Below are 27,917 nucleotides of genomic sequence, written 5' to 3' on the forward strand. Positions count from 1 at the left end.
CTTCTTGTAGTCACTTTACATCCATACCCAGTGAAGGTCACTCTCCAGCCCCCAGCTCAGGTCCCATCATGCCCTGTACTGGGCATCTGTTTCCTTCTCATCCAGGGATTGCTCTGCCACCCCTCCCCGCTTCCTGCCTTTTCTTTCTCATGCCTTATCTGGGTGGAGGTAAGTTGTGCATGTGTCTACTCCATGGCCAAGAGATAGCTTGAGGTTGTTGTGACAATGCAAGCTTGCTGACATCTACGGTGGTCTGCATGGGAGAAGCCTCTAGCATGCCTCTCCCCTGGGCCTGTGGTGTCCTCATCTGTCCCCACACTCCCTCCCCTCCTTGGTATCCCACTAGCTTCATTCTCTGAAACCCTGACTTCCCATTCATTTTCTATGCTCGCCAAGATGACACTCCAAAAACTCTACCCTCCAAAACAGGCAGTTACTGACCACAAGCCCAGAACATTTTGTTTCAACATGGCTGCACCACAGTTGGAATTTTACAGCCTCCCCAGATGTGCCAGAAGTTTCCAGAAGGCATTTCCTACTGGTGGTGTGTATCCACAGCCCATTAGAAGCCCTTGGGCAGAACAGGCAACTAACACAATTACAGCTGTTCAAGGTTGTACACCCTGAGAGCATCTGGCGACGTGACGCTCATTCCCCTGCAGGAGGGCCCCTTCCCGGCAAGTCCCGAGAGGCTTACAAGTGCATCACAAGAGGCTTGAGTCCCAAGGCCTGTATGGCTGGCTTCGGGTTGTCACAACCCAGCCAGTCCTGTGACTGTGGCCCTGACTCCAGGGAACTGGGGTAAATGTGTAACTGAACTCAACGCCAGCCCATTTTGCATGGCGTTCATCTGTCACCAGGGCTTCCTGGAAGGGGCCCAAAGGAACATCGCCCTGGCCTTGGTTCATCTTGGCTAAGCTTGGATTCCCATGGCCTCCCGACCTGGATCCTCCCCCAGCCTCTGTACAGAGTAGCCCGGGAATAGATCCACCTCCACCCCTCCAGTATAAATAAGTCTGTGTGGCTCACCAGGGAATAGCTGTGCTTGTTTGGCTGGAGTTAAAGGTAAGTAGACCCTCTCAGTTCCTTTCTGGCGCTTCATAGGGTCCTGCTGGGCAGTAGCTGAGCTGTGGGTGGGAAGAGGAGGCAGGACATGGGCAGACGCTGAGAAGGGCTGGCTAGCATTCATTCTGGAGTGAGGAGCCAGAAGTCTGTGGTGGCAGGTGCTTCAGGAGACAGGACCACTGCCCGCGTCTCTTCTCCTGAATGGCTAGATATAGGCTGTCCTCTGTTGCTCACCACTCATTCTGGGTTCACGGGGAATAGCTTGTCTTCAGTCAGGCAGGATAGCCAGGTCTTCTGCCTCCTGTGAGCCCAGCAGGGTCCTCAGAGGTGGAAGGATTTGCACTGGATCAGCACTAGGGTGGCCAAGTCCTCGGGACCTATTCCAGCTTGAAGGGAGAACAAGACTTCATTGTTCAGGCTACAAGCAGCAGGGACAAGTCCCGTGGTCATCTCAAGTAGTGTCTCCGTCCAGGCTCAGTGCTGGGTCTGTGTCATCTGGCCCCTCACAGTGCTTCAGAGCCTCAACTTGCCCCTCTGTAAACTGGTCTCCTCATGGCTCTAAGGTTCTCTGAGGCTGGGCATGTTAGGAGGGCTCAGTGCTGTAGGAGTTACTGATAGTGTCAGGCTAATCAGGAAGTTAGCTCCTTTAGTTTTAGTGTGTGGTGTGTGTGTGTGTGTGTGTGTGTGTGTGTGTGTGTGTGTGTGTGTGATGTATGTGTGGTGTGCATGTATTTATGTGGTGTGTGTTTATACTGTGTAGTACCTGTGTGTTTTGGTTTTTGAGACAGGGTCTCACTCTGTAACTCTGACTGTGCTGGAACTCAGAGTTCTGTCTGCCTCTGCTTCCTGAATGCATCACCACACCCAGCCCAATGTATGTGTGTGTTTATGTGTATGTGGCATGTGGTGTATGTATTTATGTATGCATGCATGCATGCATATATGTGTATATGTGAGTGAGTGCTTATGTACTGTGTGGGAGGGATGGGTCCAGCAGCCCATGAACACAGTTGGAGACCAGAGGAGGACATTGGGTATCCTGACTGTTACTCTCCTTCTTATTCCCTTGAGACAGAGTCCCCCACTGAGGCTAGGGATAGGCTGGCAACCCCAGAGATCACCCTGTCTCCACCCTCCACAACCCTGTAGTTACAAGTCTATGTGGCCATGGTTGGCTTTTTACAGGGGTTCAGGGGACTTGAACTCAGATCTTCATATTTGTGCAACAAACTGCTCTCAGTTGCTGAACATCTTCCTAGCCTTGTCATTCCTCATTTCTTTTAAGAGGCAATGTGCACTGTACCTAAATGTCACTCATGGAATCAAGGGTCATGTCTGAGTCATGGCTGTGACCTGGTGCAGGTAACCAGACTGTCTGTTCCTCTACAAAATGGCATCAGTAACTCTACCTGACAGCTGCCTATTGAGGATCTGCCTGTCCCAGAAGGTGGGCTAACCTGTGGACTTGTAGCACTCAGGTTCCTGTGAAAAGCAGACTACACAGCTGCAGGGTACTTCTGGTGGCTTTAGGTAAGGAGGAGGTGACAGAGGTGCCTAGGGAGCGAATGGTGAAGATGAGCCGGTGACATCTAAGCACTGAAAACACACCCTGTCAATGACAGGACAGGCAACATAGCCCTGAGAAGCCACAGGACGGGGACACAGAGAAGTGACTGATTGGGGGGGGGGAGCAGGAGGGGTCTAGAACTCCTCTGTTCTCAGGACCTGATGCAACCTGACTTCGGATGAACTTGGATGGCAGCAGGTGACAGCTGAGAGCAAATAGCCAGCTTCACCTGAGAACAGCAGTGACGCGCTTCCTGGGACAGTGACCATGACACAGCTCCCTAGACAGCACCCATTCGCAGGAACAGCAATAAGGGAGGGACTGTGTTACCCACCCTACCATGCCTTGGTTTATGATAGCACAGGTGGGCACAGTCGCTCTTCTGTGTAGGAAGGTCTAGCGGGCACAGGTAGGGTTTTCCATTCTGCTTTTCCAAACCAGAAGGCTGTCTTTGAGAATGGTGAGTGGAACCAGATGTGTGTGCCAGGAGGAGGAGGTGCTGGAGGGTCAGAAGCCAAAGGTCATCTGACCAGCGGGATGACCCGAGCAGAGCAAAGAGCACCTTGCCTGTCTGTGGAAGACTTTTATGTGCAGCCCAGGCAGGTGACATGACCTAAGTGTGGGAGGCTAGGGTCACCTCGCAGCTTTGCAACACCATAGTGGCATTCTGAGATCATTAACTTATAAAGGGAAAGGTTTGTTTTGGCTCATAGTGCTGAAGTTACAGGACAGCTTCAGACAGACCCATTGCTCTGGACCTGCTGGGGGTGTCAGGTAGCAATGGCAGAAACATTTGGCCAAGCGAGCTGCTCCCCATGTAGCTAGGAAGAAAAAAACAATAAAGAGGGAAAAATAAGTACAGAGGTCCTGTAACCCCTCTTAATGGTACATCCCCACTGACCTCAGGCCCTCCCAGCAGGCCCTACACCCCCATGTCTACAGCCCCTTCAACAGAACAATGCTGTGCATTAAGACCTTCACATAGGGACCTTGGGGTTGTCTTGTCGAGCGCCATGGAAGATGGAAGGTGGAAGATTGTATGTGTTAAGGTGAAGTAGGGGAAATGATGGCTTCAAGGTGACCTCCAGTCAGGGCTGAGGCACCAAGGCCTAGCAGCAATGGCCATGGACAAGTGAGGTGAGAGGTAGGAAGTCACATGACAGGATGGTTGTTTCTATAGAAACAAGCCCATGGTCTACATGGTCAGAACTGAATGATGGATAGAGTTCCCCTGGCTCCAGGATCAGAGGAATAAGATGTAGGTTTCTCACAGTCAGCTCAGCAAGCCCTGGGAGCTCTGGGAGTCCAGGCTAACTGTGTGTCCTGTCTATGACAGCTGAGACTGAAGCAGGGCTGAGGGTCAAGGGAAAAGGGTATCCTGCTCACCGGGTGCCTCCACCTCCTCGCCCATTCCTGGGCAGGGCCTCAAGCACTGTCCGTGCCTCACAGCCATCTGGGCAGTTCAAATCAATTCCTGACTTACTATAGACTTCTGAAGCCAACCCTGGGTAGGCATGTCAATTTTGGATTTTTTTTTGTCACTGTGGGATCCAGCCTGCCTGGAGCATATGACAGGTGTGAAAGACAGACCCGGGCTTGGGCAAGGCTTTGGCACCTAATTCTGGCTACATGCTAGAACCTCATGGACACTAAAACCAACTGTAGGGTACACCCATGTGGGTATGAGAGCTCCACAAAGGTAACTGGCTGTTCATATGTAGTTCTCCAGGGATGAGCTTATAACCATTGGCACCTGTATGTCTGGTTCTACCAGGACTGTGCCAGAGCCTAGTATGATAACAAAAGGAACTCCTCTCCCTGTGTCTCTCAGGGACCTGTGTTCCTGGATCCTGATGTTCTTGTGCGTGTGTGTGTGTGTGTGCATGTATGCATGATTGTGTGTGTACGTGCATAGCACTCGTGTGTGTGCAAGTGTGTTCACATGTGTATAGAGGTTGTCTGACAACTTTGGGTGTCGTCTCAGAATGATGTCTACCTCCTTTGAGACACAGTCTCTCGTTAGCTTAGAGCTTGCCTATTAGGTTAGACTGATTAGCCAGAGAAACCCAGGGAGCCACCCCTCTCCCACCAAAACCCAGGAGTCTACCTGTCTCCACTGCCCGAGTGCTGAGGTTACATTCATATGCTACCACACCTGGTGATTTTACACGGGTTCTGGGGATTCAACTCAGCTCCTCATGCTTGCAATAGAAGTACTTCACCAACTGATCTATATCCCTGTCCCTAGATGCCTTCTTTGTATAATGTCAGTCAATTTACATAAGGGCCTCATTTTACCTTACTCCTGTCTTTAAGGCCCTATGGTTAAATCTAGTCACGTTCTGATGAGTGGGGTGGAGGAGGCCTGTAATCCCAGCTACCAGGGAGGCTGAAGCAGGAGGATCAGAAGTTCAAGACTGCCCAGAATACTGAGTGATTTCAAGGTTAGCCAGGGCAACTTAAGAAAGGCCAAAAGAGGGCTAGAGATGTAGCTCGTTTGGTAGAATGCTTTCTTAGCATGCATGAGAGCCTGGGGTGGATCCCTAGCTCTCTTATAAACTAGGAGCGGCGGGGTGTGCTGTAATGCACGCACTCAGAGATCGAGGCAGGAGGATCAGAACTTCAAGTCATCCTAACCTATACATAGTGAGTTCAAGTCCAGCTGGGGCTACATGAAACCCTGTTTTTGTTTTTGTTTTTAAAGTAAAATGTCTGGGGATGGAATGCACTGGTACAATACTCACTGAGCATGCAAGAAGCCCTGGATTCCATCCCCAAACAGTCGCTTTCCAGGTCCCGGTGGTAGGAATGTTAACTGTAAATCTGGGGAGCAATTCAGTGTATGACACAGTGTGTTTTCCACGTGGATCATGCTGAGTTTTCCATGGATCTTCAACTACAGTCCTTCTTCTTCTCCCTGATTCCAGTTGCGGGTGAATTCCCCTGGACCATCTGTGATAGCCACGCTTTTGGTTTTGAGCGAGTGAGTTATTAAGTATATAGCAAACAAAGTCAAAATGAATAGCACATGGTGAATAGAAGCAGCAGATAGATGCCAAACCATCATCAGCTCATGCTCTGAAAACACCCAGCAGAAGTAGGTGATCACACAATTGGGCCTGGAAAGGGAATGAAGAGGCAGCCCTTAGCCCAGTGAGCTAAAACAGCACATGGGTGTTTACCCATAGGGTGTATATTACATGCAGTCACTGGGAATACCAGAACAACTAAAGGTTTGGCTTCAGGGCCCCAAATAACCTCTTGCCACTCTCACATAATGCTGTTCTAGGACACACAGGAGTGAGCGCTCATATCAACGATGACTTCCACAGCGATGAGCCTGAAGGCCATCGTCTTCTGCATCCTGACCTGGGTCAGCCTGGCAACTGGGGACAGGGTATACATCCACCCCTTCCATCTCCTCTTCTACAGCAAGAGCAGCTGTGCCGAGCTGGAGAACCCCAATGCAGAGACACCGCCAGAGCCGACATTTGCGCCCGTTCCCATTCAGGCCAAGACCTCCCCTGTGGATGAGAAGACCCTGCACGACCAGCTTGTGCTGGCTACTGAAAAGCTAGGGTCCGAGGATCGCCAGCGGGCTGCCCAGGTCGCCATGATAGCCAATTTCATGGGTTTCCGCATGTACAAGATGCTAAGCGAGGCAGGAGGCGTGGCTAGTGGAGCCATCCTCTCCCCTCCAGCTCTCTTTGGTACCCTGGTCTCTTTCTACCTTGGGTCTTTGGACCCTACGGCCAGCCAGCTGCAGGCACTGCTGGGTGTTCCTGTGAAGGACAGAGACTGTACCTCCCGGCTGGATGGGCACAAGGTCCTTGCTGCCCTGCAGGCCATTCAGGGCTTGCTGGTCACCCAGGGTGATACTAGCAGCCAGGCACATCTGCTACAATCCACTATAGTGGGCCTATTCACGGCCCCAGGCCTACGCCTGAAGCAGCCATTTGTTCAGGGCCTGGCCCCGTTTGCCCCTGCCGTCTTCCCACGCTCTCTGGACTTAGCCACTGACCCAGGTCTTGCCACTGAGAAAATCAACAGGTTCATAAAGGCTGTGACAGGATGGAAGATGAACTTGCCACTGGAAGGGGTCAGTGCAGACAGCACCCTGCTTTTCAACACCTATGTTCATTTCCAAGGTAAGACAAATCCTTGGGTCAGCCCTGAACCTGGCTTGTACCAGAGGTGGCATCCAGGTTTCCATGGCACCCCTAAGGTCCATGTGTGAGATGGGCAGGGGTGGCAGGTTCCTGCCTCTGTGTTATTGGTGAAGCCCTGGAGGTTCGGGAAGCAAGCCTGCCTCAAGATGGCCCAGCCCCACCTCCCTACCCACACCCCTTCTTGCTTGGCCAAGCCTCTATGTCTTGAGAAGCCTGGGAGTAGGGTGGCTGGCCCAGGCAGGAACACCCAGCTTGCTTGCTCACATAGGGAATTACCCATATATCCCTGTCTGGGAAGTTGTTTATTCTTAACTACTTGCAAGACTGGGCAGGAGTCTCAGGCAGGCAGGAGATTCTGACCCCAGGTTCCTTATTTAACATCAGCAAGTATGGAGACCCCAAGGGCAAATGTCCGAGGCAACACTGCAGGAACAGTGCTAAGTTGGGTGGAAGGGAGTGAGTTGTAACAGGCTGGTGAAGGCCAAGGGCAAACACCATTGCAAAGCCTCAGGAGATCAGGGTGGGGGTAAGGGTAGAAGGGCGGGCTCGGCTAAGAGACTGAACACTCTGTGAGGAGTACTCCTACTCCAGTGGGCTGAGCAGGACAGTTTTAGTCTTTGGATGTCAGCCTTGTGGCCTGTGACAGCAGCACTGCAGGCGTGTGTGTGTGTGTGTGTGTGTGTGTGCGCGCGCGTGCGCGTGCGCGCGCGCGTGGCGCGTGAGCGTGCAATGGGCCAGGTACATCTCCTGGGAACGTGCACAAGGGTGTCAGATCTTCAAATTGATGGCTCTTGGGGGAGGGGCACACTGATGGGGGCATCGGGAAGACGTGCCAGCCAGAGCGGAGGCAGAGGGATCAGTGGCCCGATGACTTGGCCGCAGTGACATCATATTTGTCATCTATGAATTCAAATGGGAAGAGAGCTTGGCCTGCCCTTGAGACCGGGAAGGGAGGAGAATGTTAGAGGAACGAGGCTGCTGAAGGTGGCTACACCCTGTGTAAGTTGGAAAGGACTCTGGAACTGAGCCACAGATCCCGTGAGGAGCCTGGGAAGACTGTCACTGAGACAGGAGTACTCCCAAAGGGCAAAGGTGCCAGCTGTGGCTTAGCTTTTGAGACAGTTTCCTACCAAACCTGGGCCTTACCATTTCAGCTAAACTGGCCAGTGAGCTCCTGGGGTCCTCACATCTCAGGGTTGGCATTGTAGACCTTCATTGCCATGCCTGGCTATTACAAGGGTTTGGGGCTCCAGGGACAGGTCATCATGCTTGTAGAGCAAGCAGTGTATCCATGGAGCCATCTCCCCAGACTATAATCTCTGAGTTTGTAAAAAAGTGAGTTGGCAAACCAGAATGGTTCTGGGTTGAGTTTGCCTGGTCAGGCAGGAGCAGACTTAGTCTCTGCAGGTGACAGATATGAGACCTCAGACTCCCCACCAGCATGTGCAGTGTTTTCTGCTACTGTCAGGGCCTCTGTGGGGAATTCAAGTGACCAGAGTTTACAAAAGGGTGTCAGAGAGAGAAGTCTCCAGGCCAGGCCAGTGCAGCCTCATGGCAGGGTGAATAGATGAGGAAGCTAGGGGGCGGGGCAGGGCGGGAGAGCTCCCCCCCTCCCCACTGAGCATTCTTTTGGTCTCTGTGGCTTTCAGGGAAGATGAAAGGCTTCTCCCAGCTGGCTGGACCCCGTGAGTTCTGGGTGGACAACAGCACCACAGTGTCTGTCCCCATGCTCTCGGGCACTGGGACCTTCCAACACTGGAGCGACTCCCAGAACAACTTCTCGATGACACGAGTGCCCCTGGGCGAGAGTGCCACCCTGTTGCTGATCCAACCTCACTGCATCTCTGATCTAGACAGGGTAGAGGCCCTCGTCTTCCAGCATGACTTCCTGACTCGGATAAAGAACCCGCCTCCTCGGTAGGATTAAATGAATGCATTCATTGCATGTTCACATGTCTGTGAACACACACACACACATACAGTGTGTCCTGTTGCCATCCCTCCCCCATTCTATCATGAGCTGTGTAGCTGTGGATATGTTTTGGTATCTATGACACTACAGATACTACCTCCCTCCTGAATCACAGTCCACCGAGGGAAGCCAAGGCAGGAGCTCAAACTGGGCAGGAGCCTAGAGGCAGGAGCTGATGCAGAGGCCCTGGGGGATGCTGCTTACAGGCTGGCTCCTCATGGCTTGCTCAGCCTGCTTTCTTATAGAACACAGGACCACCAGCCCAGGGATGGCACCACCCACAAAGGGCTGGGTCTTTCCACTTCAAACACTGGTTAAGAAAATGCCCTACAGGTTTGCCTACAGCCTAATCTTAGGGAACCATTTTCTCAATTGCATTTCCTTCCTCTCAGATGACCATAGCTTGTATCAAGGTGACATAAAACTAGCCAGCACAGAGGCCATTATCTTATTTTATTAGTACTTTGGTTTTTAGAGAGGGTCTAGAATTTGTGGTAATTCCCTTGCCTGGGCTATACAGCTAGGGTGAGAACTAAGGGTGGACAGCAGCCCACCCTCAGCAAGCTCTCCACAGTGGATGTTTCAGGTCCGCCTCCTGCTGTAGGCCATGTGGAGGCTTTTGTTGTTCTAGAATTTCCTTGGAGTAAGGATGCCCTGTATTGTGTGATCCTTCCTGGGGAGACACAAGCAAACGTCTGTTCACCCCAGATAGGCCAGTGGCTACAGACAGACCAAAGGAACAATTCCCTCCACGTCCAATTTGGTCATTCAGTGCACTTACTGGGGTTACTGTCTTCATAAGTGTGGGTGCATCACCAAGGAGCCCACCACAGCATGGCTGACCCACCACTCATGAAAGCTGCATCCCTAGGAAGCCCTGCACAGCTTGGAGGCAGCTCTACCAGTCTCCTTCCTCTCTCCAGCAATTGTTTCTCGTTTACACAATGCTAGGGGCTTTCTGAGGCTTACGAGCCTCCTTCAGCTTGGGACATAGTTAAACAGCACTGAATGGGTGAGAGCTCAGGGTCTCCTTCCTAAGTGGGTGGGAGCTCCCCAGTCCTCTAACTGCATTATCTCCACAGGACCATCCGCCTGACCCTACCCCAGCTGGAAATCCAAGGATCCTACAACCTGCAGGATCTGCTGGCCCAGGCCAAGCTGTCCACCCTTTTGGGTGCTGAGGCAAATCTGGGCAAGATCAGTGACACCAACCCCAGGGTGGGAGAGGTGAGCACTGCTCTGGCTTCCGGGGTGGGGGTGGGGGGTGGACGGCGATGTGGAGGAAGCCATGAGCAAGGCCAACAGGGTAGGGAGAAGGAGCAGGGCCCGTGGGCATTGCTTGTGCTCTCTGACATGCCAGCGACACGGGGAACAGCAGTCTCCCACTCAGCTCTCTTGCTTCCTCTAGCTCCAGGTCCGACTCTGTCCCTGCTTAGTCCAACCTTGCATCCTCCAGGAATCTGTAGATTAGGGTGGGAGGAATGACCCCAATGCTCTGGTCTGCAGTTTCTATGAGGAGCAGCTTTGCAGTAGAGAGAGAGAGAACCATGTAAAACAGAGGTTGTACCTGGGTACTGTTGGCACTCTGCTAGCTGCTGGGAAACAAAGAGGGTTACTGTAGAAGACACGAGCCCACTCTGCCATTTGGCCACACATTGGAGAGCAACATCATGACGGCAGGTGATGTGGTCGTGGGGCATGCTGATGCTCGGGGCCCACTTAGAGGAGTGTCCTCCCCTAGGGCAGTTCAGCAGTCTCTGATGTGCAAAGCCCTCCTGAAGAGATGTCTCTGCCTTGCAGGTTCTCAACAGCGTCCTCTTTGAACTCAAAGCAGGTGAGGAAGAGCAGCCAACGGAGTCTGCTCAGCAGTCTGGCTCACCCGAGGCCCTGGATGTGACCCTGAGCAGCCCATTCCTGTTCGCCATTTATGAGCGGTACTTAGGTGCCCTGCACTTTCTGGGCAGAATGGGTAACCCTCAGAGTGTGCTGTGAGGCCTGGTGCCATAGGGGCTCCTCAAGGCCTCATGTGCAGCCATGGAAACAAGGCCAGCTTCAGAGAGCTATCCTGGGCAAAAATCAGTGCTGCTACCCCTGGCTTTCCACTACTCCTTCCAGCAAGGCAGAGGCCATCTCCATGGAGACTGCACTGGCTGAGAATAAACAGTGAGCATCAGAGGTGGCCTCCTGGGCTGCGGGTTTGTTTGGAGACCGGGGTGAGAGCCAGGAGCTGGTACTGAGAGCAAACCACTGCTCTGCGCAGGACTACCATTCTGGAAAGAATTTGGACCCAACAACTGTTTGTGAAGCCAAAAAGCATTCCCTTTTTATTCAAGAACAAAAATTGGGTTTTAACATTAAAATACACACTGTCCCCTTGCTTTGGGCTTGTATTTAGCTCATGGAGTCTGAGACCATGACCTTCAGAGTCCTACACCACCCAACGTTTTCTTACCCATGGCACCAAACTGAATTCATACTACTGTAACACCATGTCACTTTGCTGAGAAATTTGACATGGTTAATTTAGATGACAGTCTAAGCGGTGTTCCTGAAGCTTGACAAAGACCAATGTGGGACAGCTGGGTGGCAGAGAAAAGCTCTGTCCCCAAGGGGCACTGAGAGAGGACCTGGGCAGAGGGTACTTCCTTTACTCCAAAGACACAGGGTTGCCACTTGCTTCTCTATGTCTCCTTGAGATTATAGCCACAACTTGTGTGTGTGTGTGTGTGTAGCAGGCTGCCTCCTCCTCCCTGAACAAACAGGGAAGCAGTGAAAATGTAGCATGTTAACCACAGGAAAAGGCCAGAGAGCACCTAAGTACAGCAGTAGAACCCATGGCGCCTATAGTAGGAATCCTGTGTTAGCACATGGAATGACTTTTCTGGCCTAAGTGGGAGCTTTTGACTCTGCAAGAGCACAACCTAACATCTTAGACAGGGGGAGCTGGGATTACAGGGTCCTGAAAGGACAAGTGGGGTGTGCCCCGGTGACTGAGATCCATTCTGACAGAAGAGCTACAATGTCCCCTGAATCTCAGCCTTCCTCACTCTAGTCCTGTTTCCTCCTGAACAACCCTCTTTGGCTTCCAATACCACAATGAGAGCTTGTCAGTTTTACCTTGTGGGTGTGACCAATCTAACCATCGGCTGCTTGTGCCAGGGGAGGGATCTATGTACCATGATGTAACTGGAAGCCAGTTCTTCATTCTCCCTGGCCTGTGTACCAAACAGGAAATGCTAAGGTGTGTAGATTTACTCTAATTCTAAAAGGCCGTGTTCCCAGAGGGAGGTAAAGTAAATTTCTCATTGCTGTGACAAAACACCAGACAAAAGCAACCTAAGGGTTTATTTTGGCTCATGTTTCAGTGGTGGAGAGTGTGGCAGGAGCAGCACCAGACAGCTGGTTCCTTCCAGTTACGACACACACAGGGATTGAGTCTGGTGTTTGGCTCACTTTCTTAGCCCATGGGATTCTGTTGCCTGATTTTAGGGTGGGTCTTCTCTCCCAGGCATGACCGGAGTTTTGTTTCTTGGATGATTCCAAATTCCATCAGACTGACAAGATGAAGCATCATAGGAGATGGGAGAGACAACAGTGGTGAACTGATATCCAGGCTGAGACTGGCCCCTTATGGAGCAAAAATGAAGAGTTCTTCAAGGCCACCCCCCCTACAGCAGCCCAGGCTCTTCCACAGTAGAGCTAGTTGTCCCCTACTCCCTGTCATGGGAACCTCTGACTAGGCAATCGTGGGGCTGGCATAGGGCTCAGAGGTTCAAGCTACCCCATATGACTGGGGTTCTAACACCCACCATCTCCTCCCCTTGTTAGCCTACCACATCAGGACCCTGGGCTGGCCCAGAAGATGACACTCCACAGCTCTTTGCTTTAGCAGAGGAGTCTGAGCCTGAGCCTGGCCTGTGCTAGTTAACCTGGTGTCAGCGCCTTGCTGGACACAGCACAGCTGAGCTCTGTCTTGTGGCTGACAGGCTACAAGCTGAACTGGAAGCCAGCAGAAGTCATGCTGGTCATAGAGCCTTGTAGTCCTCAGCATGAGCGGTTCACCCCAGCTTTGCCCCCTCAGCCCAACTCCACCCTCAGTGCTTGCTCTATGGGCTGGAGCACGGTATATACAGCATAGGGCCCTCCCAACAGAGAACAACCTGGGCCACAGGCCCTCAGAGGGGGGCAGCAACACACTGATTTTGAATATCTGCCTCCAGAACAGAATCTTTCTTCGCATTCAACTGTCTTATTTGTGGTCACTAAGGGCAGCCCGAGAAACCAATGCACGCTCTTTGGTTGCAGAGGAGGGAGATGGTGGGCTACAGGTAGGCTCCTGGATGACAGACAGGCCTCCTCCTTACAGGCCTCTTTTATACCAGAAAGCAGTAAACTACATTGGAGATGGATTTTTAGTGTAAAATGTTGAAGCTGGAAAAACCTATTACTTTAACTTTAAACCTGACTGAATTAAATTGAATCTCAACAGGGAAACTAAGGAAAAATAACAAGGGAGCTGTCTTGGGGAAGCCGGACACAAGTCTTAAACTGTTAGCTTTGGCCTGAACGTCCTGCTGTCAAGTGCAGAAGCATTACAGGGAGGCTGGGATGTAATGGTCTGGAGTCAGAGCCAATAGTGTAAGAGATTAGGCCTCAAGGCCCACTATGGACCTCCAACTCTCTGGACTGAGGCTGGTGTATATGCGTGGTTACACGGGCTGGTAATCTGAGTTTGGAGCCTTTAAATCTCACTTGTCAGTCACTTTGTTAGGCTTGGGTTACCTATTTGAAGAATGGTATTTGAAGAATGGAAATAGCAATACTGGAGTTGGGCTGCAGATGGTGCTCTCTCCTTTCTGGGATCAAGTGATAATCATCAGGGGACAAGGATAGGCAGGGGTCTTTGGTTATGGGAACGTGAGTTCAAGGTGCAGCTATGACCTCTAGTGACTATCTAGTGACAGCATAGCTCCTTGGTAGATACCCATTCCATGCATCTGTAGCAGCCACCAAGCGGACCTGGCTGACTGGCCTATGTGGACAAAGGGAATCAATTGTGTTGCCGAAGGCATACATGATAAGGGCCCCTTGGACTGAATTCATAACTTACACATTTGCAGCAGACACTTCTTTTATTTAGGAAATGAATCTTTGCTGTCAGCTCTGGCTCTGACAGGAGTGGCTGGCAAGATCAGAAGTGCTATTCTTAAGTGCCAAGATGGGATGGCCACCCTGCAGCCTCTGAGGAGGCCCAGGGCTGACAGCGTCTCCCGGGATGTGGACAGTGTTTCCACACCGTGTTTGTGCCATGCTGCCCGCTGCTTCATCTGCAGGGCACGGCAGCCCAGTAGCCACACCTGTGTATTTGCTTTAACCCTACGGTAGAAATCAGCTTGACTACAGTAAGATTTACAACAAAAATAAAGCAATTTGTTCCTTAAACTATAGTAAAAAGCTTCAAATGTCATAAAAACTATCTTCCATACAATGGAAAGGCTTTTGGTTCTTTCTGGGTGAAAGATGGCCCACATACACTGGGCAGGGGTACAGGCTGTTGCTGGGTGACTCAGAGGACAAGGGTCGCTTTCTTCCCCATTTCAGGTCCTGCCAGGTTGCCTAGGACTGTTCTGCAGTTGCCTGGTCCCTGGCAGCAAGGACAAGCTCTGTGAGGGCTGGGAAGCTCTTGATGTCACTGGTCTGCAAGCCCATCTTTTGTATCTGCAAAGCCATGAGAATAAATTGTCACTGTAATGAGATCTGAGTAGGAAAAGAGGCCCCCATTCAAACCAGAACAACGGATTCACCCTGCCCCCATTGCAGTAGAAAGAGTTCCCAAAGGAAGGAGGGATACGTCTTCTGTTAGCGCAAAGGACTGGCTTATTGCAAAACTGCATGTTTTGGGTCAAATGCTTTGCATTCTAAGAAGCTAGCATGTCCAAATCCCTCAGTCTACCACGCTAGACTCGGCCAGTGTCAGGGTCTCTTTTGTGGGCTTCGGAAAATGCTAGGGGAGAAAAAAGCCTTGTGCAGAGAATAAAAAAAAATTCTTCCTTCCTTCCTTATTTTCTTTCCTTCTTTCTTTCTTTCTTTCTTTCTTTCTTTCTTTCTTTCTTTCTTTCTTTCTTTCTTTCTTTTTCTTTTCTGAGTCAGGGTTTCTCTGTAGCTTTGGAGGCTGTCACTCAGTACACCAGGCTGGCCTCAAACTCACATCACAGAGATTTACCTGTCTCTGCCTCCCAAGTACTGGGATTAAAGGTGTGAGCCATCACTGCCTGGCAAGAAAATCACTCTTTAGCTGGAGAGTTTCCCACAAGGCACCAGCTGAGCTCCTTTTTCTCAGCACCCTGCTCAGGGTGAGATGTACTGAAGAGATGCAGCCCCCGAACAGCGGCGGAGACGCACAGCCTCCTTTCTTCTGCTTCTCACTCTGCCCAAGTCTGCAGTGAAGCTCCCCTGCTCGTGAGAAGACTGTAGATTCCATATGAAACAAACATGGTAGCTGATGCTTGCAGGCTGTCTGTCTCTTTTTTGAGACAGAGTCTCCCAATCTAACTCATGGCAATCCTCCTGTCTAATCACTCTGAATGCTGGGATAACAAGCTATGTGTAAACCCAGACTGTCAAGAAAGCAGTTTTCCTCCATCTGTAAATTTGGTGGTACTGAGATCACTGCACCCCCCATGGGAGGTCTGCATGCTACCATCAGCCATCCACCATGACTTGAAAATCAAGGTTTTACCGACACGGCAAGAGGTTGCAGGCCCTGGCTCAGGACTTGGGTATCGGGGGCAGGTATGCTGACAGCTTGAGCAAATGGGGAAGGAAGCACTAGGGCCAAGCTTGCTGCTGGGAGGGGATGCTGTGTCCTCTACCCTCTCTATCTTCCACTTCCTGCACGCATCCTCCTTCTCAGCAAGCTGCCCTGACTCTGTATCCTTAGCCCTAGGGAGGCGGCACCCCAGCTTTGGCCACAGCCAGGCCCTAGAGCCAGGCTCAAGTTGCTGGTACCTGTTCTCCCAGGAACTCCACATCAAGAGCCAGCTGTAGTCGGATCTTGTCGTCATCACTCATGCCACCGCTGGAGCTGACAGGGTTGGCGGCTGGGGCTCTCCTGGCTTGTTTGAGGCGCTTCAGGCTTTCCTCCATCTTCTTCACTGAGTTCAGCACATCGGACACAGTCTCAAAGTACCTTGGGCACAAGACAGTAATGAAGGGTTGGTAACTAAACAGATACTGGTGACACTAAGCAGGACTTTGCTTTGTAAGCAAGAGATTCTTAAGATGACAATCACAGGTACAACAGCTCAACTGGGAAATGTGCTGTCATGTTTCCTAAGTCTTCAGTATGATGTCCCCCCAGAGGTAAAGAAATGAGTGTACAGGGAGGGGCTGGAGAGATGGCAGATAGGAGAGTCATGGTTTTCTGTTGAGCTCTAGGCTCAGTGAGACTCTGTCTCAACAAGGTAGAGGATGATGGGAGAAGACATTGGTAACTGGCCCCTGGCCTCCCCATGTACATACACATAAAAGCACTAGTCCTAAACCTAAGCAACTGAGGGACGGTTCCATCCAGGTGGAGGACCCTCTGTAGCACGTCTCAAGACCAGTCAAGCAGTCTGTCTCTTAGAGCACAGACATTTCTTAGGACTTTCAGCGAAGCTCACTTATCCCCAAACTCTCACTATACATTAAAAGCAGTTACTTTCTTGTCTGGTTGGCAAGATAGTTATTTGGGACTGGGACTTCATTTGCCTACAAAACCACAGGATTAGGCACTGTTGGTTTTAAGCTAAACCACAACAAGGTGGGGGTTGGGGGCTGAACTTGAAAAAAAAAACTACTGCAAATGGAGATTAATAATTAAATCAATAATAAAATGAAGCAATATACTTCTCTCTCTTTTGTGGTGTTGAGATAGAACCCAGGACTGTAAGAATGTTAGGCGAACACTTAAGAGTCAAGAAGTGATTCTATTAGCCATGAGTGAGCTAGAAGAGATCCAATGCACTGTTCCTGTCTGGGCCTTCTGCTGTGACTACAGTTCACATGTATCCTTCCTCTTCTCACCCGGAGCCATCTCATAAGCTAGTGAGACCAGCTGGAATGACAGCTGAGACGAGGAAGGACTGGCTGGGCTGAGCAGTGAGGGCAGTTAAAGGTGCCCTTGGAGTGTCATGTTGGGGACTCACAGACCCAGGTCAGTCCGACTGTATCACAGGTGGAGGAGGAGTGGCCAGGGAGGGATGGACCAAGTGACCGCTCACACCTTGCCCACTGACAGTTCTAGTTCTGTGCTATGTCTGTGAGCAACCGAATGCTCTGGGAAGCCTTGCCATCCCGTCCCCAGGGTGCAGACAGGCAGCTCTCCAGCGGCCAGGAGCTTACTTGTGCGTGCTCTCAGACAGAGCGTCCTGCAGCCAGTGCTGCACCACTGCTGGCTTCACCTTGTTCCCATGTCCACGCTGAAGCTGGTAAAATGGCTTCAGTGCACTGTCCACGTAAGAAGAGGCTGTGCTGGGGACTTCCTGGAGGAATGCAGTTAAGGACATAAGGAAACAAAAAAAGAGCCATCACACCATTAGTGTTCAGCAAACAGCTCCATCTCCCCACAGAAAGTAACCAGAGAGCCACAGAAATCACCTGGGGAAAGCAATGTGCCAAGGAGGACCCCTCTCCACCTCCCCTCTGCTCTAAGTCAGGCTTGATTCTGAGGTAGGATGCACAGGACTGAGTCCTGACTCCTCCCACTAGGAGATGCCCTGGGCTGGTTTTACATCCTGTCGAAGCAGCAAGGATGGCACAGGGGACTTGGTTCCTTGCTCTATAGATGAAGACTGCCCCCAGTGCCCAGTGGAGACTGATGTGCTGTGCATATTTACACACATGCCACGATGCCCACAGAACAGAAGGAAACAGAAGGCCCCTGGCAATGTGCCCAAGCCTCTCCCATCCAACAACAACAGTGAACAAGATCTTTTGTTACAAGTGATATTTCTACTGCACAACTAAATCAGCTTTGTTTTTTTTTTTTTTTGAGTCAGAGTCTGACTTTGTAGCTCAGGATAGAATCAAACTTGTAATCCTCCTCTTAGTCTCCCAAGTGCTGGGATTACAGGTGTAAATTATAAGGCTTTGCCAGTCCAGATGTTAATGTGAAAAGGGACAGCTGGACATGGTGGCTCACAATTGTACTTAGCACTTAGGAGGCTGAGGCACAAGGACTGCCATGAGTTTGAGGGTGACCTCAGCTACATAATGAATTCCAAGTTAGCCTGGGCTAGAGTTAAACCCTGTTCTTAAAAGATGATATCGGTGATGACAATGACTATAATGATGATGAGGAGGAGGACGAGGACAACAGCAATGATGAACAAGAGAAAGGAATCCAGTTAGATAAATTGTGGTCAAAGCAAGTCCAGCAACATGGAATCACTTCCTGTACCCCAAAATCTTGCAACAAATGGGAAGAGTAATGCTAACAGGAGACAGGGCCCCTGCTCAGCATGTAAGCAAAAGGAAGGCCATAGGCTATTTCTATAGTTTCTGAGAGTTTGGGGTAGTAAGTAAACTAAAAGGCACTAAACCAAGTCTAAAGGTACTAAACTTAACCATAGCTGTGAAAGACGACCAGAGGGAAAAGCAATCATGTGGGAGTAAGAACAGGTGAGAGAATGCATGACGATGGGCATTCAGCTGCAAAAAAGAATCCTCAGACGACTCTTCCACAACCCAAGCATCTAAGAAAAGTCTCTGACACCAGCCAGCATGTGCCTCTTTTTGTCTTATAAATGCCATTAGCATTTTCTTTTTGGGTACTGGGGTGAATCCAGGGCCTTGTGCATGCTAGGTAAATACTATATATCACTGAGCTACATCTAGCCCCTAATATATACTAAAAATATATTTTTATTGAGTTTTTAATTTCTTATGGGTGGAGGTGGCTGTGTCATGGCACGCATGTGGAGGTCAGAGGACAGCTTTCTGAGTCAATTCTCTCCTTCCAGCAGGTAGGACCCAGGGATCAAATTCAGGATTGCCAGCATGGCTACCTCAACGGTCCCTAACATATTCTTACTGTTATTCTTTCTATTGTTTTCACTGAAAGAACAGGGAAATCAGGTATTTCCAATAACAATTTTCAGGAGTAAGATAAATTTAATTTTTTGTGACTATATGAAGGCAAAAAATGAATTTTACATAAATAGGACTTAGAAATGTTATTAAATAGCTTCTTGGGGCTGGAAAGAAGGTTCAGAAGTTAGGAATACTTGCTACTCCTGTAGAAGACCCTGGTTTGATTCTCAGCACCCATGTGATGGCTCACAACTATCTGTAACCCCAGTGCCAGGGGATCCAACAGGCAGGAACATGGTGCACATACACACATGCAGGAAAAAGTCACATGCATCAAGTAAAATAAACCCCAAATAAAAATTTTTAATTGCTTTCTTTTTTAAGAAAGTGCTTTTTCCAGCCAGCTATTGTACTGCATGCCTTTAATGCCAGCACTTCAGACAGGCAGAGGCAAACGGATCTCCGTGGAGCTGGGGCCACCCTGGTTTATATAGTGAGTTCCTAGCTAGTCAGGACTCACACATATAGGAAAGTACTTTTCCTTAAGATCCAAAGCCCACAGGCCCCAAGTACACTGTGGGTTATGCTGGCAGCTAGCTCCTGACCCTTCAGAGTCCCTTACCTCAGTCTACCCTAAGACCTACCTGTGGCCCACATCTCCTTGCCCCTGAAAACACAGAGCTCTCTCCAGAAGTGACACTGACCTTATTGGTCCTGCGGTAAAGCCTGGGGACCTCCAGGGCACTTTTCAGATAACTGAAGCAAGACTCACTCAGGTCCTGGACAATCCTGCTGCTCAGGGCTGGCACATGGGCAGACAAGGAACTCTGAGAGTCTTCCAGGGCCGCTGTGGACACAGGGCAGCTGAATTGAGTCACTGGTCCAGCCTAGGGTAAGCTCCATTAAAATGTGACCATTTAGAGCACACTAATAAATCATGTCATTGTATAAAACAAGAATCTCACTTATAGAAGTTAAAGAGCAAAACACAGAAACAACTAAGGATTTACAACTGGAGCGCAGACGTTAGGTTAAATGCCCTGCAGTTTATGGCATTTTATTTTATGTTATTTCATATTCAGAGATTCTGAGTCTGAGTTAACTTTTTACCTGAGATGGATGAAAAATTCTTAAAGCCGATCATTTCAAGTTTTGGCTTGACTGTCTCCAGGAGTTCTGGAAGCTGAAACACACATTTGGGACACGAGTTTCTTTTTGTCATCAGAACAAGCAGCTTCTCCCACACAGACTCAGACATGATTAACAAGTGCTGAAACCTGAGCCAGAGCTTGTAGGTCAAAGCTCCCAGAAGGAAAGCAAAAACTCATTTCACAGCTCTCCATGCCACCAAAACTGCTCATAGTAATGGACCTTTTTTTTTCCTCAGAAAACACAGTGCATTTATTCAATCACACCATATATAAACCGTGGAAAGCAAAATCCACCTGAAGGTGTAAACTCTACAAGTGTCCCATAAGGTTCTCTGAAGACTCAGAGTGAAACATGGGCTCAGAGAGAACGCAGACGGGGAACTTTAAAACACTTGGGGCAGTGAACTACAAATCACAGCCCGGCCCAGCACAGGCCATGTCCCAGCAGAACCGAGCTGCTGAGGAAAGTGGAGCCTGACTGTGCTGAGTGGTTAGGTTACTCCTGAGCAAGGAGCAGTGGGCATGACACACTCAGTGGACATGGCAGAAGCAAACATACGGCACACTCAGAGGTTGATTATGGAGAGGACAAGTAGGGAAATGTCCACTAGGGCAGGATGTCCTTGCCAGGTCCCTGTGATCCCACAATTTACAGATCCATATATCTCCCAGTGCAAGGAAGCTCACCCATTCCTGAAGCCTGTCCAGGTCTGAGACCATATACACCAGCTGAGTGCTGGAAATGGACGCTGCCTGGACTTCAGAAGGATGGCTTCCTTGGTCTTCGGAAGGGTCTTTGCTGCCAGCCAAAGGCTTTTTAGTCTCCTTGGTGCTTTCATTAGAAATGGGCCTGGCAGAAATCTGGGAAAAGATTTCAAGGATCACTCAGTGACTCTGAGACATATGGCATTTGAGCTTGCCCAGGAGCTCTGCACACACACCAGCTGTGTACAAGCACCAAGAGAAGGCTAGCATATCTGTCCCAGGCAGGTTTTGACCCTGCTCTTCTTGGAACTGCTGTTCGTGGCTGTCTTCGGAGACAGCCAGTGGGGCAGGACAGATGGGAGGAAGGAGAGAGGCCCTGACTTCCACAGAGCTCTCATCCACCTGGCACCTCAGCTCAGAAATAAACCCTTACCAGAGCCACAAACAAAAGCCATTTTGCCAAATTACAGAAGAAGAGAGATTCAAGGTGCTTAATGTTCCAAGTCCCCAGGGTAAAGGCTGGCAGAGCTATGACTGGACCTCACCTGCTCCCAGCCTGAGCTCTGCTCCAGAGGGTAGGGTGTGCCTGCCACTCACTGCCCTCTTTGTGGTGTTGTTCTAAAAGACTATCCCCATTTATTGACTGCTACACCATGAGGACTGACGTGTGTCTGTCACTGAGGGTGTCCTCCCTGAGGTGGCTCTGAAGACTGAAGTCTGCAAGGACCTGAAGCAGGAGCCTAGTTCTTAGTAGCACCGACCTCCTGGGGACAAGAGGCCCAGGTGTCACTGTGTGTCAGCTAAGCAGAGTGTGTGGAGTGCTAATACATTTGACGAGCTGAAGATGAGGAGTCCTAAAATGGAGGGCGACTACTATTTACTTTTATTTCTAGTATTTTTCATTTTATTTCCAAGGTGCTTTACAAGTCTAATTTTGAGAAGAGAAACACACTTAGTAGGTGGGACTTCTCAGTAACTAACTCTGATCATGTGGCCAGGTGCCATAGCTGGATCTGATACCATGGGACACTCTGAATATCCTGAGGGTGTTTAGCCACATTCCACTTTAAGTCCTACCGGTGCTAACTGTAGAGAAGGGTTGGTTGCTACTCACCTCACTTACAAACACAGAGAATCGGGCCAGAATCTGCAAGGTGAGTCTCCACAGACGGTGTGCCAACAAAGGCAGGAACATCTCATTGGACCAGCATTTCTCCAGGCTGCTCCATGTTCTGTGAGAAGCCAACAAGCAATATGGACTTCCATCTGGAGAAAAACCGTGAACCCAGGGCATATCATTCAGTTATAGCTGCCATCAGCACACAACTCAAAGCTCAAAGTGAAGCACAGGGCATGCTAGAACAGCACAAGACCACATGTCGTCAGTGTGATGTGCTTGGTACCTCGCCAGAGTCTGCTTCCCAGGCATGGGAGTTAACACCAAACACAGCACTGAACTATCTTTTAATGGGTATTTTATACCACAGCAACATATACAACAGTGTGTGGCAGTTTACAAGGCATAAATTTCAGTTTTTACCCTCTCTTCCCCTACCTCTACATGGCTACTATCCACACAGAGGACACAATCCTACAACTCCACAACTCAGTAAGAGGTTTCAGCCTGGCATAGACCTAGCTGTGTCAGAGCAGGCACTTAAAGCAGGAGAATCAGGAACCTGAGTGGCACAGAAATACTATGTATCTCAGTGGCTGTCAAGAATGGTGTGTCATGACTCTGATCACCTACAGTTGCCATCTGCCCAGAGTCCCAGGAGGCCTCACTTGTGCCACCTGAGTCTTTCTCAGGAAGGGACAGGGGCATGCAGACCCACATATAGCCTACACATGGCTGGGCTGGTGGAGGAAGAAAGGTGAACTGCCAAAGTCTACAGACAGCTGACTGAATCTACAGCATTCCACACTGGATGTGCCCAATCTCAAGAGCGCTGGTCACAGAGTCCAGAGTATACAGTGACCACACACAGGGGTACAGCACTGACATGTTGCATTCAGGATAGAAAAGGTCACTTTTGAACTTTGTAAAGCATCCCTTTTTATCATCTCTCCAAAGCAAGAAACTCAATGAACCAAAAGGCTGTTTCCTTTCTGCTGCATAAAAAAAGAAATTTCTAGCCAGGTAGTAGTGAAGCATGCCTTTAATCCCAGCACTTGGAAGGCAGAGGCAGGTGGATCTTTGTGTGTTTGAGGCCGGCCTGGTCTACAGAGTGAGTTCCAGGACAGGTTCCAAAGCTACACAGAGAAACCCTGTCTTGAACATCCACCCCCCCCCAAAAAAAGGGGAAAATTCTGAGAATTTATCTTACTAATAGAGCACTTGCCCAGCATGTTATGGGGTCCTGGACTCAGCAGTACAAAAAAAAAATATTCGTTTGTTTTTTAAGATGTTTAAGCACAACCCACTGTATGGTGAGAAAAGGCAGGACCAGGGTTGAGCTGGGTGGTGAGCTCAGCTAGCCCCTTTAGGGACACCTGCTGTTTGCATTCTAAGGTTACCTGGGGCGTCTTCTAGCCCGTCTGTGAGTGATGCTTCTAAGGATCCTGCCACTTCTCTAAACCTGAGAAAGAAGGACATGGATCAGTGTTCTGCAAATGCTTTTCCTTGCCTAGCCTCCTGTCTTGCCCACTGACACCCGATATTCTCAAGGATGTCCAAGATGCCCTTTTTTTTTTTTTACTGTGTGAGAAATAAAGTCCTCGATTAAGCCGCTATTCTGCAGGGCTCTCCACTATTTGCAGCTAGTCTCAAATACATGTCACCCAAGCCTTATTAAGAGGACCCCTTAAGTTCCACTTTGTAGTAACACTTTAAGGCCACACTGTGCTATCTCTAAACCCCTACATCAGCAACAGCACAGTGAAGAAATGTCCCAAACTAAGACACAGAAAAGCTGGTTTTGTACCTGCCTTTGTCACTTGATGGAGATTTCCAAGGTCCCAGTCAACCCTGGGGTCACTGAACATGCCCATCAGTCTCTGCTGACCTTCCCCCTGCGCCCTATATCCCGATGACAGCCAGTTCCCAGAGTCCAAACACAATCAGATCTGGATTTCACTAATAGAAACAGCATATTTTCCTGACTGCAGACTGAAGCTGTTCTATGGATTTGACAACTGGCTGCTTCCATGGACGCTGTTTCCAACCGCACCAGCCTCTGCCCATTCCTGTACTTGCTAACTCCCTCACTAACAGGGAATTCTGACTTATGCTCAAGGTGAGTTCACCTAAGTGACAGTTTAGAGTCACTTCATGGAAATGAACTGTGCAGTAACAGGGAAGCCTACAACAGGCTGGCCTTGGCAGCAGGAGAGGAAAGGCGCGAAGCAGAGAGAGAGAAGTGGTGAGAGCTTCAGGGAGCAGCCCCCAGAGCAAGGACTAGAGAAAGGGCTGCGTGGCAGCAGTACACACCACCCCATAGAACTCTGCCTCACTCAAAATCTACACAAAACACAGGAAAGGACCCTGATTCAGTGGCCTAGGGCCTGGCTCTACTGTCCACAATGGAAAAGTGGAACTATCTAAGAGGCCCAAGGTGAGGATATGCCATGGTTGTGTAGTCAGTGGAGTAGAACATAGTACCAAACACAGAACCTGGTACTAGAAAGGAACACGGGTTTAGCTTAGCAAACTGGGTAAAGGCAAGGGGCCCCAAGTTATGTGAACATCTGTGACAATTCACAGAAACAATGGAAGGGAGCCCTGACAGTGGGCACTTTGTTTAGCAGCGGTACATCTGCTGGTGAGTCAAGAAATACAACTCAGAAAGAAAGGTTCAAGACAGCAGGCACAGCTGCCTTAGGGAGGCCAGTGCCTTGCAGCGCTGCTGACCACCATGTGAACCCTGAGCGGCCATGCTATGGCCGACCCTCAGATGCACTGGAGTGTCACTGTCCATGGGATCTCAGTAGGAGAGGAAAGACAGCTAAACTCTAACATTTGGGTTTAGGGAAAGACTCCACTTTCCCCCCTGATCATCAGTCTACAGGAAAGTAAAAGTACTCTTACAAAACTGTGGCAGCCCAGAGTGGAGGGTGCCGCTTTCTCTCTGCTCTAAGTACCAGACCGCATGAAGCATATATGATCTGTGGACATGCAGCTCTGAGAATAGGGAGATAGGGTGAAGATACCTAAGCCTTCATGGATTTCACATCATAGGAGGAACTACAAATCGTACAGAATGTTTTGGGAGCACACTCCAGGAACTTCAATTTGAAGGGCCAGCACTCCTCTGTATAATCTGAAGCTGTCTGGATCATGTGTGCATTTACTTTCTCCACTAGGGACTGAATGCACATCTACTTTCCTACATGCCAATAAGGGCCAACTTCAAGCAGACAGATCAAGGTCTCTGGAATGAGCAGACCTAAGATGTGTTCATGCGAGAGGCTGTGGGCTGGGCTGCCTTTTCCTAGTGTGGGCATACAGTGCATGTCAGGTGCAGCAGTGCACACAGATCATGAGAGCACATTACTACATCTAGCAAGACCTCTGAATACCAGAAGCCTATCCTAGGGTTTACCTTTTGTGGGCTTTGTTTTTTTGAGACGGGGTCTGGAATCATCCCACCTTGCATCATAAGTGCTAAGTGACAGGTATGTATGTATGCCACCACATCCTGACTCAGGTTTGTTTTAAATGGTGCTGAAGTATTTGTGGTGATAGTGTCACTCTGACATTGGCCACGTTAACAAAGCTGTCATTCCTTAAAATAAGCACCCAGTAAAAGTTCTGCAAAATCTTACTTGTGTTATCTCTTGATGAAAGAGTTGCACTTTATAATTTAAGCATACTTTTTTTTTTGGAGACAGGGTTTCTCTGTATTGGTTTGGAGCCTATCCTGGAACTCACTCTGTAGACACGGCTGGCCTCAAACTCACAGAGATCCGCCTGCCTCTGCCTCCCGAGTGCTGGGATTAAAGGCGTGCGCCACCAACCCTGGCTAAGCATACTCTTAAATTCAAATAAAACAGTTTACAAAGGCTAATTCTCCAAATGCCTGGGTAAATCTGGGGACAATGGAAGTTTCTGCAGAGACCAGCTGAGCTTCAGACTCCAGCTGTGTCAGGCAGAGCTGTGTGTAGGGCTACCTATGGCATCCGTGGGTAGGCTGGCTTGGGCGTCTGGAATGGGGTATGCTAGGTGGCTTAGGGACCTAAAGCAGTCTAAGTTGAGACTCAGGCTACAGGAGCACTAGGGACTCAGCACTGCCTCTCTCTTACAGCCCTGCTCACAGAAACGGTGCTGTGCTGGTTTGAATCCACCCTGGCTCTGTTGATGTTCATGGACAACTGTTTCAGTGCAGACCCCTCATTTCTTTCTGAGGAAGTGGCTGTGGGAAATGAAGAGCAGCTGAGGGCATGGGTGACAAGGACACCCAGCACAGGGAACTGTAACTTTGCTGTTCAATAATAATCAGGTGCACAGCTCTGACAATTAGGGTAGCTGCTTCTTGATGTTGTTTCCACTCAGCAATCTCTTCAGAGCTCTACATCACAATTTGTGAAGCACCTGGCCACCCAAACAAGAAAGCCTGTGCTCTTCATGGAATTCTCACTCACAAGCTTCAGCAATGCTAGTCTGGGCAGGACCTGCCCCACCTCCCTCGGAATACTGCAGAAATGGTAGCTCTGCTCTGTTTGACTCTTGGGGAAACAAGTTGCTGAGGACTTGTCTGAGTTTCTCAGCATTCTACAGACTTGCTTGTTGACATAGGTAACTGATCATGAGATCTGGAAGGAAAGTATCACTGTCTTTGGGTCAGGGAACAAAGGCTACAAAGATCACAGGGAAGAAAATAACCACCTGCTCTCCACAAGCTGAAAGGGGGACACAGAGCCAAATACAGGCCCAGAACTGGAGGCAGAGAGTGACTGAAAAGGACAGAGTGGCTGACACCTAGCACCTTCAGTGCTTTTCATCACAAAGCCAGAGAGACTGTGGCAATGAAGCAAGGCCTGGAGTCCAGCTTACTCCAAGCCAAGTTTCTCTCCCACTACCAAAAAACACACACTTTCTTTGTAGTTCAGCATCCATGATGTACAGACATCTTCACTTTAATTCTGTCACCCACAGAGAACTGCTGGTTGGAATAATATCCCCTCCCCAAAGCTTTAAAAGCCTCAATAATAATTTAAAATTTTTAATTAAGTAGCAAATGCCAGTGAGCTGAGTGTGGTGACAGGCACCTACAATCGCAGTAATTGGGAGGCTGAGGCTAGGGGATCATGACTTTAAGCCCAGCCTGAGCCACATAGCAAGATTAACCCTCAACCATGAAAAAGTCTATTTAGAAGGGCAGAATGCAGTGCAGTGACTGACCTTATCTGAAAATAAACAGGTAAGTTCCACTTATTGCTGAAGCTGTGATAGGCAGGGTGTGCTCGGAGTCGCTTCACACTGGCCTGGGATCCACACTGCCGTTCAAACCTCTGAACAAAATCCATGCTTACAGTGTATTTCTAGAACAAGAACAAACGGTGGGATTTTCTCTCTCAGCAAGCTACACAGAGTCAGGAGCATATGGTGACAACTGCAGCCACGACAGTAAAGCCCAACAGAGTCAGGCTGGAGCCGACTGACCTTAGGGTGGCTTAACCCCCCAATTTCCCACCTCATTAGAGCTTCAGCCATGCCCAGAGTGGCTCTGTGACAGTCCCCAGGACTCTTAGGGAAAAATCCACATGAAGCCCAGGTGTCATACACAAGGCCAGGGCTTTCTAACACTCTGGTTGCAGGGCAGCCCTGACCTCCGCATGGGATCAAAGACAGGAGATTAAGCAACATAATTCATCAGTACCTCTCCACTTTTAAGTGGAAGTCACTTAAAAGGAAATGAGGAAAGAGAAGAGAGAATCCACCCGATGAGACATCCCATTCCTGTGGATGAGAGGTGACAAAGGGCTGACTGACAGCACTGAATGAAGTGGACCCTCAGCACTAACTTAAACCTCCCACTGTCTGACAAAGGAATCATAACAACCCTTCCTTCTACAGACACAGCTAAGAAATACAGAGAGACCACACTTGCCTTCTGTGGGGTCTCCATCCCTAGGTCCCAGGCTCCCTGCAAACCTGCTGGACTTTTAGCTCTTTCTCAGTTAGAAAGGGCTCAACACCCTATCACCAAATGCCTAAACTTAAAAGTTCATGCCGATAGGGATGTCACTGCAGCCAAAGGCACAGGACCTACATT

The 27,917-nt window shown here is 49.6% G+C and overlaps 3 protein-coding genes across 6 annotated transcripts in view; 1 reads left to right on the plus strand and 2 right to left on the minus strand.

The window, feature by feature from the left end:
* Positions 1 to 1,468, minus strand: part of Capn9 (calpain 9) — a 48,091-nt gene extending 46,623 nt beyond the window's left edge. The window contains exon 1 of one of the 3 annotated variants that reach the window (XM_040755318.1): positions 1,030 to 1,468. In XM_040755318.1, coding sequence (XP_040611252.1) covers positions 1,030 to 1,189 — 160 coding nt within the window. In that variant the 5' untranslated portion in view covers positions 1,190 to 1,468. The remainder of the gene's footprint in view (positions 1 to 1,029) is intronic. The other 2 variants (XM_040755317.1, XM_040755319.1) reach the window with 2 other exon arrangements.
* On the plus strand, positions 911 to 11,149 carry Agt (angiotensinogen). The gene is made up of 5 exons (XM_005064672.4): positions 911 to 1,065; positions 5,922 to 6,780; positions 8,451 to 8,718; positions 9,856 to 10,000; positions 10,574 to 11,149. Exons 2-5 carry the CDS (start codon positions 5,952 to 5,954, stop codon positions 10,763 to 10,765), a joined length of 1,434 nt encoding a protein of 477 aa, XP_005064729.1. The 5' UTR covers positions 911 to 1,065; positions 5,922 to 5,951; the 3' UTR covers positions 10,766 to 11,149.
* Positions 11,150 to 13,886: 2,737 nt separating this feature from the next.
* The window catches only part of Cog2 (component of oligomeric golgi complex 2), a 33,151-nt gene continuing 19,120 nt past the window's right edge, over positions 13,887 to 27,917 (minus strand). For both annotated transcript variants that reach the window (XM_005064671.4, XM_013121029.3), the window contains 9 exons: positions 27,044 to 27,183; positions 23,221 to 23,282; positions 21,818 to 21,969; positions 20,686 to 20,859; positions 19,958 to 20,030; positions 19,552 to 19,694; positions 17,159 to 17,298; positions 15,782 to 15,962; positions 13,887 to 14,491 (listed from right to left, as the gene is read on the minus strand). In XM_005064671.4, the coding sequence (XP_005064728.1) occupies positions 14,390 to 14,491; positions 15,782 to 15,962; positions 17,159 to 17,298; positions 19,552 to 19,694; positions 19,958 to 20,030; positions 20,686 to 20,859; positions 21,818 to 21,969; positions 23,221 to 23,282; positions 27,044 to 27,183 (1,167 nt within the window). In that variant the 3' untranslated portion in view covers positions 13,887 to 14,389. The remainder of the gene's footprint in view (positions 14,492 to 15,781; positions 15,963 to 17,158; positions 17,299 to 19,551; positions 19,695 to 19,957; positions 20,031 to 20,685; positions 20,860 to 21,817; positions 21,970 to 23,220; positions 23,283 to 27,043; positions 27,184 to 27,917) is intronic.

This window comes from Mesocricetus auratus, unplaced genomic scaffold, assembly GCF_017639785.1.
Source record: "Mesocricetus auratus isolate SY011 unplaced genomic scaffold, BCM_Maur_2.0 Super-Scaffold_100013, whole genome shotgun sequence".
NCBI lineage: Eukaryota > Metazoa > Chordata > Mammalia > Rodentia > Cricetidae > Mesocricetus > Mesocricetus auratus.

Bases quoted from the DNA above. Each gene is read 5' to 3' on its own strand.
- Agt (XM_005064672.4), top strand. From the start codon at position 5,952: ATGACTTCCACAGCGATGAGCCTGAAGGCCATCGTCTTCTGCATCCTG. The intron at 6,781-8,450 runs GTAAGACAAATC...TGTGGCTTTCAG, and splicing joins CACCTATGTTCATTTCCAAG to GGAAGATGAAAGGCTTCTCC. The intron at 8,719-9,855 runs GTAGGATTAAAT...TTATCTCCACAG, and splicing joins ATAAAGAACCCGCCTCCTCG to GACCATCCGCCTGACCCTAC.